This window comes from Peromyscus leucopus, chromosome 8b (assembly GCF_004664715.2).
Source record: "Peromyscus leucopus breed LL Stock chromosome 8b, UCI_PerLeu_2.1, whole genome shotgun sequence".
NCBI classification, from domain to species: domain Eukaryota; kingdom Metazoa; phylum Chordata; class Mammalia; order Rodentia; family Cricetidae; genus Peromyscus; species Peromyscus leucopus.
The window spans coordinates 96615447-96629557 of record NC_051086.1 but is presented as its reverse complement, the minus strand read 5'-3'; the positions used below and the strand labels follow the sequence as shown (position 1 = coordinate 96629557).

At 47.0% G+C, this 14111-nt stretch overlaps 1 protein-coding gene across 1 annotated transcript; it reads left to right on the top strand.

Annotated features, from left to right (window-relative positions):
* The first annotated feature begins 600 nt into the window (after positions 1-600).
* On the top strand, positions 601-13134 carry Snf8 (SNF8 subunit of ESCRT-II). The gene is made up of 8 exons (XM_028869016.2): positions 601-773; positions 1051-1101; positions 4689-4827; positions 7683-7787; positions 9427-9499; positions 11026-11167; positions 11928-12002; positions 12908-13134. Exons 1-8 carry the CDS (start codon positions 720-722, stop codon positions 13043-13045), a joined length of 777 nt encoding a protein of 258 aa, XP_028724849.1. The 5' UTR covers positions 601-719; the 3' UTR covers positions 13046-13134.
* Positions 13135-14111: the final 977 nt, after the last annotated feature.

The window sequence follows — 14111 nt, the reverse complement described above, 5'->3', positions numbered from 1 at the left end:
CTGCTTCTTTGCTGGGCAGTGGTGGCGCACGCCTTTAGTCCCAGAACTCGGGAGGCAGAGGCAGGCGGATCTCTGTGAGTTCAAGGCCAGCCTGGTCTACAGAGCGAGATCCAGGACAGGCACCAAAACTACACGGAGAAACCCTGTCTCGAAAAACAACAACAAAAAAGAATGTTTTATTATTGGCTTTTGCTCAAAGTGTCTCCCTCAGACACTGGGCGTGGTGGCACATGCATTTAATCCCAACATTCAGAGGCAGAGGCAGGAGATCTCTGTAAATTCGAGGCCAGCTTGGCTTACAATGTGAGTTCCAGGCCAGCCAAGGATATACAGGGATGTCTGGGGGGAAAAAATGGCACCTTCCATGGCCAACACAGCACTTGGTGACGTCCCAGAAGCATCTGTTGCTCTGCAGGCCCTGGAGCCACGGAACACCAGGCACCAATCTTCGTGGGATGCATAGACGAATACAACAGACCCTAGGGTTCGCGCCTTCGACGGCGTCTGGGCTTCGTGGAACGTGGCCCCAGCAGAAGGCGAGGCGGCCCACCCCCCACCCCTCAAGACACTCAGACTCGCGTCCGGAAGTGGAGGCGCGACTTCCGGCGCGCGCGGATGACGCGCCGCACAGGGCTTCCGCGTTGGGAGCCGGCAGCCTAACCTGGGTCGGAGAGAGCTGGGGTCCCGGCTGCGGGGCGGCCCGCGGGCCCGGGGTGGGGATGCACCGGCGCGGGGTGGGAGCTGGCGCCATCGCCAAGAAGAAGCTCGCCGAGGTGAGCGGGAAGGAAGCCGGGCCACAGCCTACTCTGCCCGCGAGACACCGAATTCTCCCGGAGCGCAGTTCTCTTCCCCCAAATCGCCTCCTGACTATCTGTAGAAGACAGGCTTCCTTCCCCGGAGCCCGGGAGTGAGTGCACTGGAGTGTCAGGAAGCCGCCGATTAAATTGTTATTTAAGACAGATCCTTACCCTTACACACTAAAGCTCTGGCGGCACAATGGGAGCCCTGGCGCTCGCTGTCTCGACTCATGCCGGTCTTTTTGTCTCACAGGCCAAGTATAAGGAGCGAGGGACTGTCCTGGCTGAGGACCAGCTGGCCCAGGTGAGTGATTGTAAGGCCCCAGGCAGGAAGGGAGATCCAACAACGCTGGTCAACATACCTTTGATGGTATAGATGATCTGGACTGAACTAAAAGTAGGGTGTCAGGCAACTCCAGGTTTCGTTTTAGGGAGATTGGCTAATAATAGCTAAGATTTTTTTGAGTGATTAGACTTGTGCCTCCCCTCCCTTTTCGTTATTTTACTTTTTAAGATGGTGTCTCACCTTGCGATTCCCCAGTCTCAGGTTCCTGAGTACCGTATGCCACGCACCACTCCCTGCCCTGTATTCTTTCCATACGTGGTCGTGGTCAATCCGCATTACAATTCCATGTCAGTGGGCTGGGAATGTAGCTCAAAGGTAGTGTTTGCCTGACATACACAAATACTTGAGTGCCATCCTCAGCACAACAAGAGTTTAAACACACTTTCTTTAAAAATAAGAAAGACAACTTCTCCCTAAGAATACTAATATTTATTTGCACATATCATTGGAGTGGGAACAGCATCGCATTAGGAAAACATAAGCAAGTTGGATCCATGAGCATGTCTGAAGAAGTTGAGACAAAAAGTTTTATTTTATTGCTTTGGTTTTTCGAGACAGGGTTTCTCTGTGTAGCTTTGGTGCCTGTCCTGAATCTTGCTCTGTAGACCAGGCTGACTTCGAACTCACAGAGATCCGCCTGGCTCTGCCTCCTGAGTGCTGGGAGTAAAGGCATGAGCTTGAGAAAAAGTTTTTGAAATCATTAATATTACATGAGATATTTTAAATGATAATCTTTAGTCACAATGATTTATTAATGGTGTTGTTCAAGTTTAAACAGTCTGTTGAGCAGGTGCCTTTTTTGTAGTCCCAGTAGTCCTGGAACTCCCGGAGATCCTTCTGCCTCTGCTTTCCAAGTACTGGGATTAAAGTCATGTGGCACAGTGCCCAACTTTTTTTTTGGGGGGGGGAGGTTAGGGTCTCACTGTGTATCACTGGTATGGAATCAGCTGTGTTGACCAGACTGGCTTTGAAATCAGATATCCACCTGCCTCTGTCTCTCCACTGCTGGGATTAAAGGAGTACACCACCACAATCAAATCCTTTACTGTGGTGTTTTATTTTTTGTCGTGCTTTGTATCAAACCCAGGGCCTGGCATATGCTGAGTATGTGTGCCATCACTGAACTGTACCTCGACTCACAGCTTTTATTTTAAATATCTCACAGTAATGAAAATATGCCTCACCTGTTGAACCTGACAGTTATAAGAACAGGGCCCGCACAGGATGGATGAGTGACAGGTGCAGGTTCCTTCTCTAACATCACCTTTTTGTGTATGGACTCTGAATAAATGCACTTGGCTATTGTGACTGGTGAAGAGGAGGAGGTGGGTCAGCTTGAAATGGGCCCTTGGTCTGAGCAAAAAATAGACACAGGATGTCCTTTAAATTTTTAAAAAGATTTTGTTTTAGGGGAAAGGTTTGAGACAGGGTTTCTCTGTGTAGCTTTGGCTATCCTGGAACTCTATCTGTAGACCAAGCTGGCCTTGAATTTAACAGAGATCCACTTGCCTCTGCCTCCCAAGTGCTGGAATTAAAGGGGTGCACCACCACCGCTCAGCTTTGTTTTTTTCTTTTCAGTCATGATCTCATTGTGTAACCCAGTCTGGCTTTGAACTTGAGATCCTCCATTTTCAACATCCCAAGTGCTTGACCACATTTCCCAGCTAGATTATGCTTCTAAGAAGCAGTTATTTTGGGGCTGGAGAGATGGTTCATCAGTTTAGAGTGCATGCTACTCTTGCAGAGGACCTGGGTTTGATTTCCAGAATCACATGGCAGCTCACAAGTATCTATAATTCCAGTTGCAGGGCATCCAAAATCTTTTTTTTTTTTTTTTTTTTTTTTTTTTTTTTTTTTTTTTTTTTTTGTGGTTTTTTGAGACAGGGTTTCTTTGTGTAGTTTTTGGATCCTGCCCTGGATCTTGCTCGGTAGACCAGGCTAGCTTTGAACTCACAGAGATCTGTCTGGTTCTGCCTCCTGAGTGCTGTAATTAAAGGTGTACACTACTGCCGCCGCCGCCGCCGCCGCCGCCACCACCACCACCACCACCACCTGGCCCAAAATCTTATTACCTCCTCAGGCCCCTGTACACATGTGGTACACATATATACACTGAAACATTTGAACATGAGGTAAATAAATATTAAAAGACAAATAAATAAGGCTGGGTGGTGGTGGTGGCTCATACCTTTAATCACAGCACCCAGGAGACAGAGGCGGGGGATCTCAGAGTTAGAGGCCAGCCTGGTCTGCAAAGTGAGTTCCAGGACAGGCTCCAAAGCTACCCAGAGAAACCCTGCCCTGAAAAACCAAAACAAACAAACAAACAAATAAATAAATAAAAGCTCTTGTTTCTAGGGAATGTGGCACATAAGTGTTAACTGAGAATGGTTATTAAAAGAATAAAGAGATTTCTGGTAATTTTATGTGGAAAATGAGAAAGAGACGTTGGGTCAGGAATGATTCCTCCCGGTGTCCTGGAAGTTGTTCTTTGTTAATTAGGAAAGAGAAAGGGTGATACAGGTAAAACAGTCCTAATATCCCCAAGGTTACAGCTGGCTTTGGGCTGCAGCATGCTCCACCATACCAGTTCCTTTTCTGGAGTTAGCTCTAGGAGGAACAAGAATTAAAGGTTCGCCGGGTGGTGGTGGCGCATGCCTTTAATCCCAGCACTCGGGAGGCAGAGCCAGGCGGATCTCTGTGAGTTCGAGGCCAGCCTTGGCTACCAAGTGAGTTCCAGGAAAGGCGCAAAGCTACACAGAGAAACCCTGTCTCAAAAAACCAAAAAAAAGAGTTAAAGGTTCAATAACCAATGCAATCCCAATCCTTAGTCCTCATCCTTCCCATCCAGCCTTTCCTCTAGGGGTTAAACATCTGGATTGTTAGATGTCCCTTTAGTTGAGTGGATTTCTCCAGCAAGGAGAAAAAAGCACATTAGATGTATATGTTGGTATCAGGACAGGGACACATGAAGACAAATACAGGTTTCAGAATGGAGGAGACACATCATCTCCTTTCTGCCTTCAACATAACTGTGCAGAAGGGTAGATAGGGAGAGAGAGCACAGAGCAGAGCATCACTGCAAATGCCTGTAATCTCAGGACCTGGGAAGTGTGAGCAGGAGGATCAGGAGTTCAAGGTCATCTTCCACTAATATTACAGTGAGCTTAAGCCCGGCTGGGCCCCATGAGACCCTGTCTCAAAAAAAGGAAAACACAAAAAGAGAAAGCACAGAATAAACAGGGCCATTGTGATCTGAGGGAAACTGGTTCCTTTTCTTTGTCATGTTTATTTATGTGTAGTGTATGGGCTCCTGCCACTACACATGTGAGGAGGTCAGAGAACAGTTCACAGGGAGTGACTCTCTCCTTCCCCTTGTGGTCCAGGGATAAAACTGAGGTTGTCAGACTTGGCAGCAAGTGCCTTTACCCCTGAGCATCTCACCAGCCAGAGACTGGGTATTTTACACCCTTCTCTGCCACCGGGCTGGGAACCTATCTTTAGCCTTGGGTTGCTCTGATCTCCCCCCTGCTCTTTCTTAACAGATGTCAAAACAGCTGGACATGTTTAAGACCAACCTAGAAGAATTTGCCAGCAAGCACAAGCAAGAGATCCGGAAGAACCCTGAGTTCCGAGTCCAGTTCCAAGACATGTGTGCTACCATTGGGGTGGACCCTCTGGCCTGTAAGGGGTTATCTGTGGGGCCTGATGTTCTTGTAAGACCCTTAAGGGCGAGAAGCTCACCTGAGGTCATCACTTCTGTGGGGCATCTCTAGATGGGCCTGCAAGGACATCCGGAGGATGTGTGTTTAGGGAGCATGTGGGAGGATGGTGTCTGCCCTTCTGGTGTGGAAGGTGGAGAGTCTGGAGTGCAGGCTGTAGTCTGTGGGTATCGACTTCCCTTGGACAATTTGTAGTACACCTTTTGTTTCTTCCTGACTTTTCTCTTATTATTTTAAGGATTTATTTAAAAAAAAGGATTTTACAGATTTATTTTGATTATTTTTAAATATGTGTATGTAGGGTATGATGTGCATGTGAGTACAGGTGCCCTCTGAAGCCAGATCCCTTTGGAGCTGGAGTTACAGGCTGTTGTAAGCTGCCTGACTTGGATGCTGGAAAGGAACTTGGGTCCTCTGGAAGAGTAAGAAATGCTCTTAACTGCTCGGCCATCTCCAGCCCCATAAAGAGAAGAATTTTCCTCACTATGTAGACTGTAGACTTTCCTCACTCTGAGCCTCCAACTCAGAGATCGGCTCACCTCTGTCTCTCTAGTTCTGGCATTAAGGTTGCACGCCACCACACCTGGCTTTATTTGTGTGTATGATTGTTTTGTCTTCTTTCTTTCTTTCTTTCTTTCTTTCTTTCTTTCTTTCTTTCTTTCTTTCCTTCTTTCTAAGAATTTATTTTTATTTTATGTGCATTAGTGTATGTATGTATGTCTGTGTGTGGGTGTCAGGTCCCCTGGAACTGGAGTTACAGACAGTTGTCAGCTGCCGTGTGGGTGCTGGGAATTGAACCCGGGTCCTCTGGAAGAGCATTCAGTGCTCTTAACCACTGAGCCATCTCTCCAGTCCCTCCCTCCCTCCCTTTCTCTCTCTCTCTCTCTCTGGTCGTTTTGTCTGATTTATTTATTTATTTATGTGTATGGTCATTCTTGCTTGCTTTATGTATGTATGTATGTATGTATGTATGTATGTATGTATGTATGTTGTAGATGTAACCAATCGTCTTATTAAAATAAGAAACACAGAGCCAATGTAAAAGAGAAAGCCGAGAGGTCAGAGCTCAGAGCTAAAATCTTACCTCCTGCAGTGCCCCTAGCTTCCCCGAGAGAGAGCTTCTTCCTGTTTGTCTGTCTTTAAATAGTCTTTCTGTTCTGCCTTCTCATTGGTTGTAAACCCAACCACATGACTGCCTCGTCACTGTCTGTAAGTACCGCCCTCCAGGTCTTAAAGGCATATGTCTCCAATACTGGCTGTATCCCTGAACACACAGAAATCTACCTAGCTCTTCTAACCACCACGCTCTTGCTATGGCTCTAATAGCTCTGACCCCAGGGCAACTTTATTTATTAACATACAATTAAAATCACATTTCAGTACAAATAAAATATCACCATAGTATGTGAAGGTTGTTTTGTCCACCTGTGGACTACCTGCATGTCTTAGTGTTCAGGGAGGCCGGAAGAGGGCTGAGTTACAGTTGTGAACCATCATGTAGGTGCTGGGAACTGAACCTGGGTCCTATGGAAGAGCAGCCATAGCTACTAAGCCATCTCTCTAGTCCCAAGAGAACAATTGTTTGTTTGTTTGTTTTGTTTTTAAGACAAGGTTTCTCTGTGTAACTACCCTGGCTGTCCTGGAATTTACTCCCAAGAGACCAATTTTAAGGACAGCAATACCGGCTCATGCTGTCAGTCAATAAAGGGCTGTATGAAGGAGAAGATAGTTTCTTGATTCTGTCCTACGTAGAGGTTAAGTACCATTGGTACTTTAAAGTGCAAGTGGTCCCTGACTCAGGGTGCTTCTGCCCACCCTTAAATTTGTTTTTGAGTTATTTTTAGTCGTGTATATATGTGTGTATTGTTTAAACTTATGCCACATGTGTGCATGCCTTCAGAGCCTAGAAGGGGTTGGTGGACCCCCTCATCTGAGCCCATAGGTGGTTATGAGCTGCTTGACATGGCTGCTCTGAACCTGGGTCCTCTGGAAAAGCAGCCGGTGCTCTTAATTTGCTGAGGTATCTCCAGTGGCGTGCACCCCTCCACCCCCCACCCCCTTTTCAGAATTTCACTGTGTAGCTCTGCTGGCCTGGAATTCACTATGCAGCCTAGGCTGGCTTTGAACTCAGCGTCTCATGTAGACTAGGTTGGCTTCAAACTAGCTGTATCTTATACCTCTCAAATGTTGGGTCACAGGTATATGCTGCTCTAGCTCCCTTGAATGCATTTTCAGTTCACAGTGAGGGGTTTACTAGGACATGATCCCATTGTAAGTGGAGGAGCTCTCTAGACAGCTTGCGTGCGTGCGTGCGTGCGTGTGGTGCAGGTCAAAGGACAACTTTGGGTGTTGTTTCTCAGGGTCTGGAAATCACGCACTAGCTAGGCTGGCTAACAAGTGAGTCGGGTATATGCTTATCTGCTTGTCCTGGGTCACAAGCACATTCTACATGCCTGGCTTTTTTTCAACATGGGCTCTAGGATCAAACTCAAGTCCTCACTTTACCAATTGAGTTATTCTGCTACCCTGCTACCCCCACTTTGAGACAGAGGCTCATGTAGCCCAGGCTAGCCTCAAACTTGCTATGTAGCTGATAGCTTTGAATTTGCTTATCCTCCTGCCTCCCCCTTCAGAACGCTGGGATTGCAGGTCTGTACTCTACATCGAAGTGCCTGGCTGAGAAGCTCGGCGGTAGTAAGTGAGGCAGGACTTCGGGTTAGGTAGGAAGACTTCCCACAGGCTAGGAGCTTTAATATAGTATTCAAAGAAGAGAAGGGATGACAGTGAGTAATACAGCTCTTATTTTTCTGTCTTTAGCTGGAAAAGGGTTCTGGTCTGAGATGCTGGGCGTTGGGGACTTCTATTATGAGCTGGGTGTCCAGATTATTGAAGTGTGCCTGGCCCTGAAACATCGGAATGGAGGTAAGGGTGGTTGGGTCTTGTGGCCTGGGCGTCTCTGATTTTCTTTCTAAAGTCCTATAGCTTGCAAGCCTGTGAGTTCTTGAGACATCTTAGTTGTTTCATGTGGTTGAGTCCCTTGCTGGTCTCCACAGCCAAGGCTACGTAATATGGAGGTAGGAGGTTGGCCTCTAGTGTACCCTCATCTGGGTTATGATGTTCTCATTGTGACTATAGGTAGACCTATAGGCCTGATCTGCCTCTCTGAAATATGTATCTGAAGTATACATATATCATCTCTTAGCAGGTGATGCCTGCTAAGCCTTTGGGTTACCAGATTTATGACCTTAAAATTGGACATCTGGGGCCAGTGAGGTGACTCAGCATGTAAAAATGTTTGCTATGAAGCTGGGCGGTGGTGGTGCACACCTTTAATCCCAGCACTTGGGAAGCAGAGCCAGGCGGATCTCTGTGAGTTCGAGGCCAGCCTGGTCTACAGAGCGAGATCCAGGACAGGCCCCAAAACTACACAGAGAAACTCTGTCTTGAAAAACAAAACAAAACAAAAAGACGTATTTGGGACTGGAGAGATGACTCAGTGGTTAAGAGCACTGACTGTTCTTCCAGAGGGCCCGGGTTCAATTCCCAGCACCCACATGACAGCTCACAACTGTCTGTAACTCCAGTTCCAGGGGATCTGACACCCTAACACAGACATACAGACAGGCAAGACACTAATGCACATAAAATAAAAATAAATTATTAAAAAAAAAAGTGTTGTTGTGCAAGCCTGATTACATGAATTCAACCCCTGCATCCCACATAAAAGTGGAAGGAGAAAACTGACTCCACAGAGTTGCTTTCTGACTTCCGTATGTACATCATGGCATGGCCACACAAATATCCTACACATAATACGGACACACACAGCAATAGTAAATAAAAATAAAAATAAATCTTGCTTCCCAGTAAGGGACACACCTGTAATTTCATTACAAAAATATCAGGAAGAATTGGAGGCCAGCCTGGGCTATTATTATAAGGTAAGGCTACCTAGGTTATATAGAAACCCTATCTCCATAAAACAAAACAAAGCCAGGGCTGGTATAGCGCACCTGTTATCCCAAGCACTCAGGAGGCTGAGGCAGACAGGTTTCTGTGAATTCCAGGCGAACCAGGGCTATATAGTGAGACATCCTGTCTCAAAAAAAAAAAAAAAAGGTTCAGTTACCGTGAGTTGTTGGAGGCCAACTGTCCCACATAGTTGGAGGCCTGCCTGGCTACCTGACAGAGACACTGTCTCAAACCAAACAAGAATCAAATTGGCCCTCTGGTAGTGTCATCTTTTTGTTGGTTTGAGATGAGGTCTGGCTGGCTATGTAGCCCAGGCTGGCTTGGAACTCGTGGTCTGTCTTAGCCTCCTGAGTGCAGGGAAACTTGGGGTAGGGCACCATGCTCGTCTACCTTCGTTTTCCAATTTTCCTGGGCCCCCAGGAAACGAGGTCTCAGGCCTCACTTTTTTTGGTCTGACCTGTTCCTTTAGGAGACTGAGGACTAGGGTGACATTTGTTCCTTGTCGTTGACTGGAGAGGCTGTCGTGTATTTCAAGTGGGTGGAGCCATCTAGGTGATGTTTTCCTTTTCTTTCTGTCCCTCTCCAACAGGTCTGATAACTCTGGAGGAGCTACATCAGCAGGTGCTGAAAGGAAGGGGCAAGTTTGCTCAGGACGTCAGCCAGTAGGTCCTGCTTCCAACCCCTTGGAGAATTAAGGAGCTTTTTGAAGAAAGGGTCTCTGTGTAGCCCAGACAGCCCTGGGACCTCATTTTTATGGAGCCCAGAGTGGCCTTGAACTCCTGATCTACACACCTACACCTTTTTTCTTTACATTTTATGTGTATGGGGTTTTTTTGACCACGTGTATGTCTGTATACTATGTGTGTACAGTGCCATGGAGGCCATAAGACAGTTTCAAATCCCCTGGAATTGGAGTTAGAGATGGTGGTGAGTTGCCATGTGGGTGCTGGGACTCAAACCTAGGTCCTCTAAAGGAGCAGCCCATGCTCTTAACTGCTGAGCCGTCTCTCCAGACCCACCACTTCCTGAGTGTTGGGATTACAGGCCTGCACAACACTTGGCTAGAAAGAACACTTCAGAATCGTACAGCACCTTCTTCCAAGTCCTCTAGTGGTGAGGCCAGCTTTGGAACCATGCTTTATCTTCTGTACGATAGAAATATGTTCCTTTTTTCTATTTTTGGTGGTATTGTGGATCGAACCCAGGTCCTTACGCTAGGCAAGGACTCTATTACTTGAACTACACACCTAACCCTATAAAAACTTTTTTTTTTGAGGCAAGGTCTCAATATGTAGCATGGAACACAGTATATAGACCAGGCCGGCCTTAACCTCACAGAATTCCACCTGCTGCTGCCTTAGTAGTATTAAGATCAGAGGTGTGTGCCTCCACATCTGGTATATGTTAATTTTTTTTTTTTTTTTTTTTTTTTTTTTTTTTTTTTTTTTTTGAGACAGGGTTTCTCTGTGTGGCCTTGGCTGTCCTGGAACTTGTTCAGTAGGCCAGGCTGGCCTCGAACTCACAGAGATCCCCCTGCCTCTCCCAAGTGCTAGGATTAAAGGTGTGTGCCACCACCGCCTGGCTGTTAAATTTTTTAATGGGATGAGATTTGGCGTCAAGATTAGAGCAGGCACCTAAAAAGGCTGGGGACCAAGGTGAGGGTCAGGTGATGGGCATACATCGACCTAGTTGACCCAACTGTGTGAGTCCAGTTAAAAAAAGATAAATGGCTGTTTCAGATGTAGCTCCCAAGAGACCAGCCTCAGATAACATACTGAAGATCAGGAATATTGGGGAAAAAGCAGTGGCAGAAGACCGCAAGCTGTGCTCTATGCACATCAGTTTTTTCAGAAGAGAGGGTAAGCTAGTATATTCAAAGAGAGTTGAGTCTGCTCTAGGGCACCGGAAGGGCATTCAAACCCGATGTCCTTCCTCTGGCAAGGGGTGTGAACCTCTGTGTGTGTTTGCTGTGCGTGATCAGCACAGGTTCTGTGGGTTTCCTTTTTCTCTTCATGAGTTACAACTATAATCAGAAAATGTTGCAGTGACCAGCTGCTGCCCCTTTAAAAATGGTCACGGGTTCTCATTTGTAGTTCACACTACAGCCTGTTGGCCCTTTGATCACTTTATGTATCTGAGTGTCGGGCTGATCTGCCAAGGGTCTTTAAGGTGCTCTTCCTCACTCCAGAGACGACCTGATCAGAGCCATCAAGAAGCTGAAAGCACTGGGCACTGGCTTTGGCATCATCCCTGTGGGCGGCACTTACCTCATCCAGTCTGTTCCAGCTGAGCTCAACATGGATCACACGGTTGTGCTGCAGCTGGCGGAGGTAGGGTGTGCCTTCCGGGTGCTGAGGGGCAGTCTGGGCTGGAGTTGGGAGCAGTTTCCTCCTGTCTACTGTCAGGCCTTTTGCAGACTGTCTCATGGATGAACTACTCATACCTGTGCTTAATCAGCAGACATTTATTGAGCAATTACAGTGCAAAGCACTTGTCAGGCTGCAGGACAGAGGCTGTCCCTGCCCTTGAGTTTAGTCAGGTAGACAGACATGCAGACGACTCAATTTCTTGGGGGCAGACAGACCCTCTGATGTCTTAAACTCTTGTGGATTCCTCACAAATTTAGAACTTTGCCAATCCCCCTACCTCCGTTCCTCAGCATGCCTGAAGCCTAAACATCCTCCATCAACGTCATCTTCATGACATAGGGTAGAGGTGTTCATTTTTAATTCTGGAATGGAAAACAAAATAAGCAAGGGCTTTCAGTTTTGGAGGATGGGTAGGGGGAGGTGGTGCAGCGGCTTCATGTTTAAATATTTAGATGAAATTTATGACTTTGGTTAACCATTCTGAATCTTCTCTTGGCGTACTCGGGAATTCTCTGTGAAGGTGTAATTTGGTATCTTAGTGCCTCGGACCCGAGTTTTTAAGGTTGAATCGGCCAGTCTTTCTCCATCCTCTCAGGCTCCAAGCTTGTTTTGTGCTCAGGCTTGTTGAAGGCAGCCTGACCAGATAGATGTCCTGCTTCTAGGCAGGTGCTATGCTCCAGGGAATGAACGCTGATTCAGGTCCTATTCTTCCTTCCTTCAGAAAAATGGGTACGTGACTGTCAGTGAAATCAAAGCCAGTCTTAAGTGGGAGACGGAGCGAGCGCGGCAAGTGCTGGTACGTGACAGATGGGCCTGAGGTCAGAGCAGGCAGCCTTGCTTTATTTCCTCTTACCTTGAAGCCTGCTACTGTAGCACTAGCAGGAAGCTGAGCATCTCTGCTGGTGTCACTGAGAGGGCAGAACTTCCTAAAGCTGGCCTCTTACCTTGATAGGCACACTTGCTACCAAGGGACCAATGATACCCACTAGCTTTCCTGGACACATGAAACCTGGAGCTGTTGGTCAGTCATGACAGTAATATAGTTTATACTGGAAATTATAGTACAGAGCGAGGGAAATTGGTGACCACTTAAGATAATTACTTCTCTGTAATTACAAACTGTATATTATATGGTGGACAATTTTGTATATACAAACTTGTGCCAATGAAACACCTAGGCTAAGAGAGAATGAAAGAACACTATTTTCATACCTTTTCCTTATCCCAGCAATTCTTTGCACTTGTATCTGTAAAAAGAGAACATAAAATATGTGCCTAACAACACTGGACAGACACAGCTCATCTTGGGAACCCAGTCAATTGTAGTTGAAGTATGGTCCTTCCCATTTGCTCCCCGCCAGTTATCTCCCAGCCATCCAGAACACTGAGCTCTCCTTTGCTCTGGGGAGCTGGAGCAGAAGCAGTGACTTTGACACCATATATACAGCACAGACTGCTGGAGCTTTGCATTCTTTCCACCATCTCCCATTATACTGCAGCCGGACAAGTTAAAATACCTGGTGCCATTTGTTCACACCTTGGCCAAAGCCAAACACAGCATTCCCACTTGGGTGTGTGAACAAATGAAGGCACATGTAGCACGCCTGAAAACTTTTCAGAAGCTAGAGTAGGTGTGGGGTGCTTAGCTCTCTAAACGTCCTATAGGTCCCTTTCTCAGCTCAGTCCTCTTCTTCCCTCCAGGAACACCTGCTGAAGGAAGGACTAGCTTGGCTGGACCTGCAGGCTCCAGGGGAGGCTCACTACTGGCTGCCAGCTCTCTTCACGGACCTCTACTCCCAGGAGATCTCAGCTGAGGAGGCCAGAGAAGCCTTCCCTTGACTGTGTGGAGGTCCACAGCAGCAGGCCAGGAGGGGCCTGCCTGTGAATAAACCTGGACAATTTTGTTTATAAAAAGTTCATTCCGAGTCCTTCTTTGTCCCCTCAGTATTTATTTTTAAAGGTGCCTTCACGTTTCATCTGTTTTGTTGGAAGCCTCATTCATCCAGTAAGGATAACTCAGTAACAGATAGCAGCCAGCACATAAAAAGATGTGCACAGAACACCAACAAATTCACCAGGCCATGACATGGTGTCTCATGGCTAGCCTAAAGAAAGCTGAGATGTTACCACTCCACTAATGCAAACCTCTTCCTCACACCTTTCCTTCCTGCAGGCCTAGGCTCTCACAGTAAGTCACTGTGACTTATCTGCAATGTCTTTTTTGTTGTTCTTTTTGAGACAGGATTTCTCTGTGTAGTTTTAAGAGTTTTGGAGCCTGTCCTGGCTCTTACTCTGTAGACCAGGCTGGCCTCAAACTCAGAGATCCGCCTGGCTCTGCCTCCCGAGTGCTGAGATTAAAGGTGTGCGCCCACCAGCCAGCTTTCAGTGTCTTCTGCAGAGGTTCTAGTTTGAGGGACTGGAATCTGGTGCAGTTCATGGGCAAGTCAACACTGCATTTTGTTCAAATTCCTCACTAGCTCCTGACCAAGTCCTGTAGTTGAGTCAAGGTGGGGATTACTGAGTCCCTACCTTATGCTCTTTCACGTACACTGCCCATTCGTCCTTTAAGCAGGGATCTGACTCCATGGGGAGTGAGTGCCAGAGGCCGCTGGCATAGGCAGGGCCAAAGCTAAAGCCTGGCTCTACTAGAGCCCATTTCCCCCATCACTGCTCTCATGGCACAGGCTGGCAGGACATACCGTGCACTGGATATCTCCATGCTCAGGATCAACCAAGAGGAAAAGCCCTGCCTCAGAAAGCAAGATTCTCTCACAGCAAGTGAATGAGGTGGCAATGGGGAAGAGGCTTGACTTCACAGCCCAGTATTCATGAAGTGCTGGATCAGTAGTACCTGGACACTGAAATACAGTGACTTCTCCATACAGAGAAATCTTTGTATAGACAC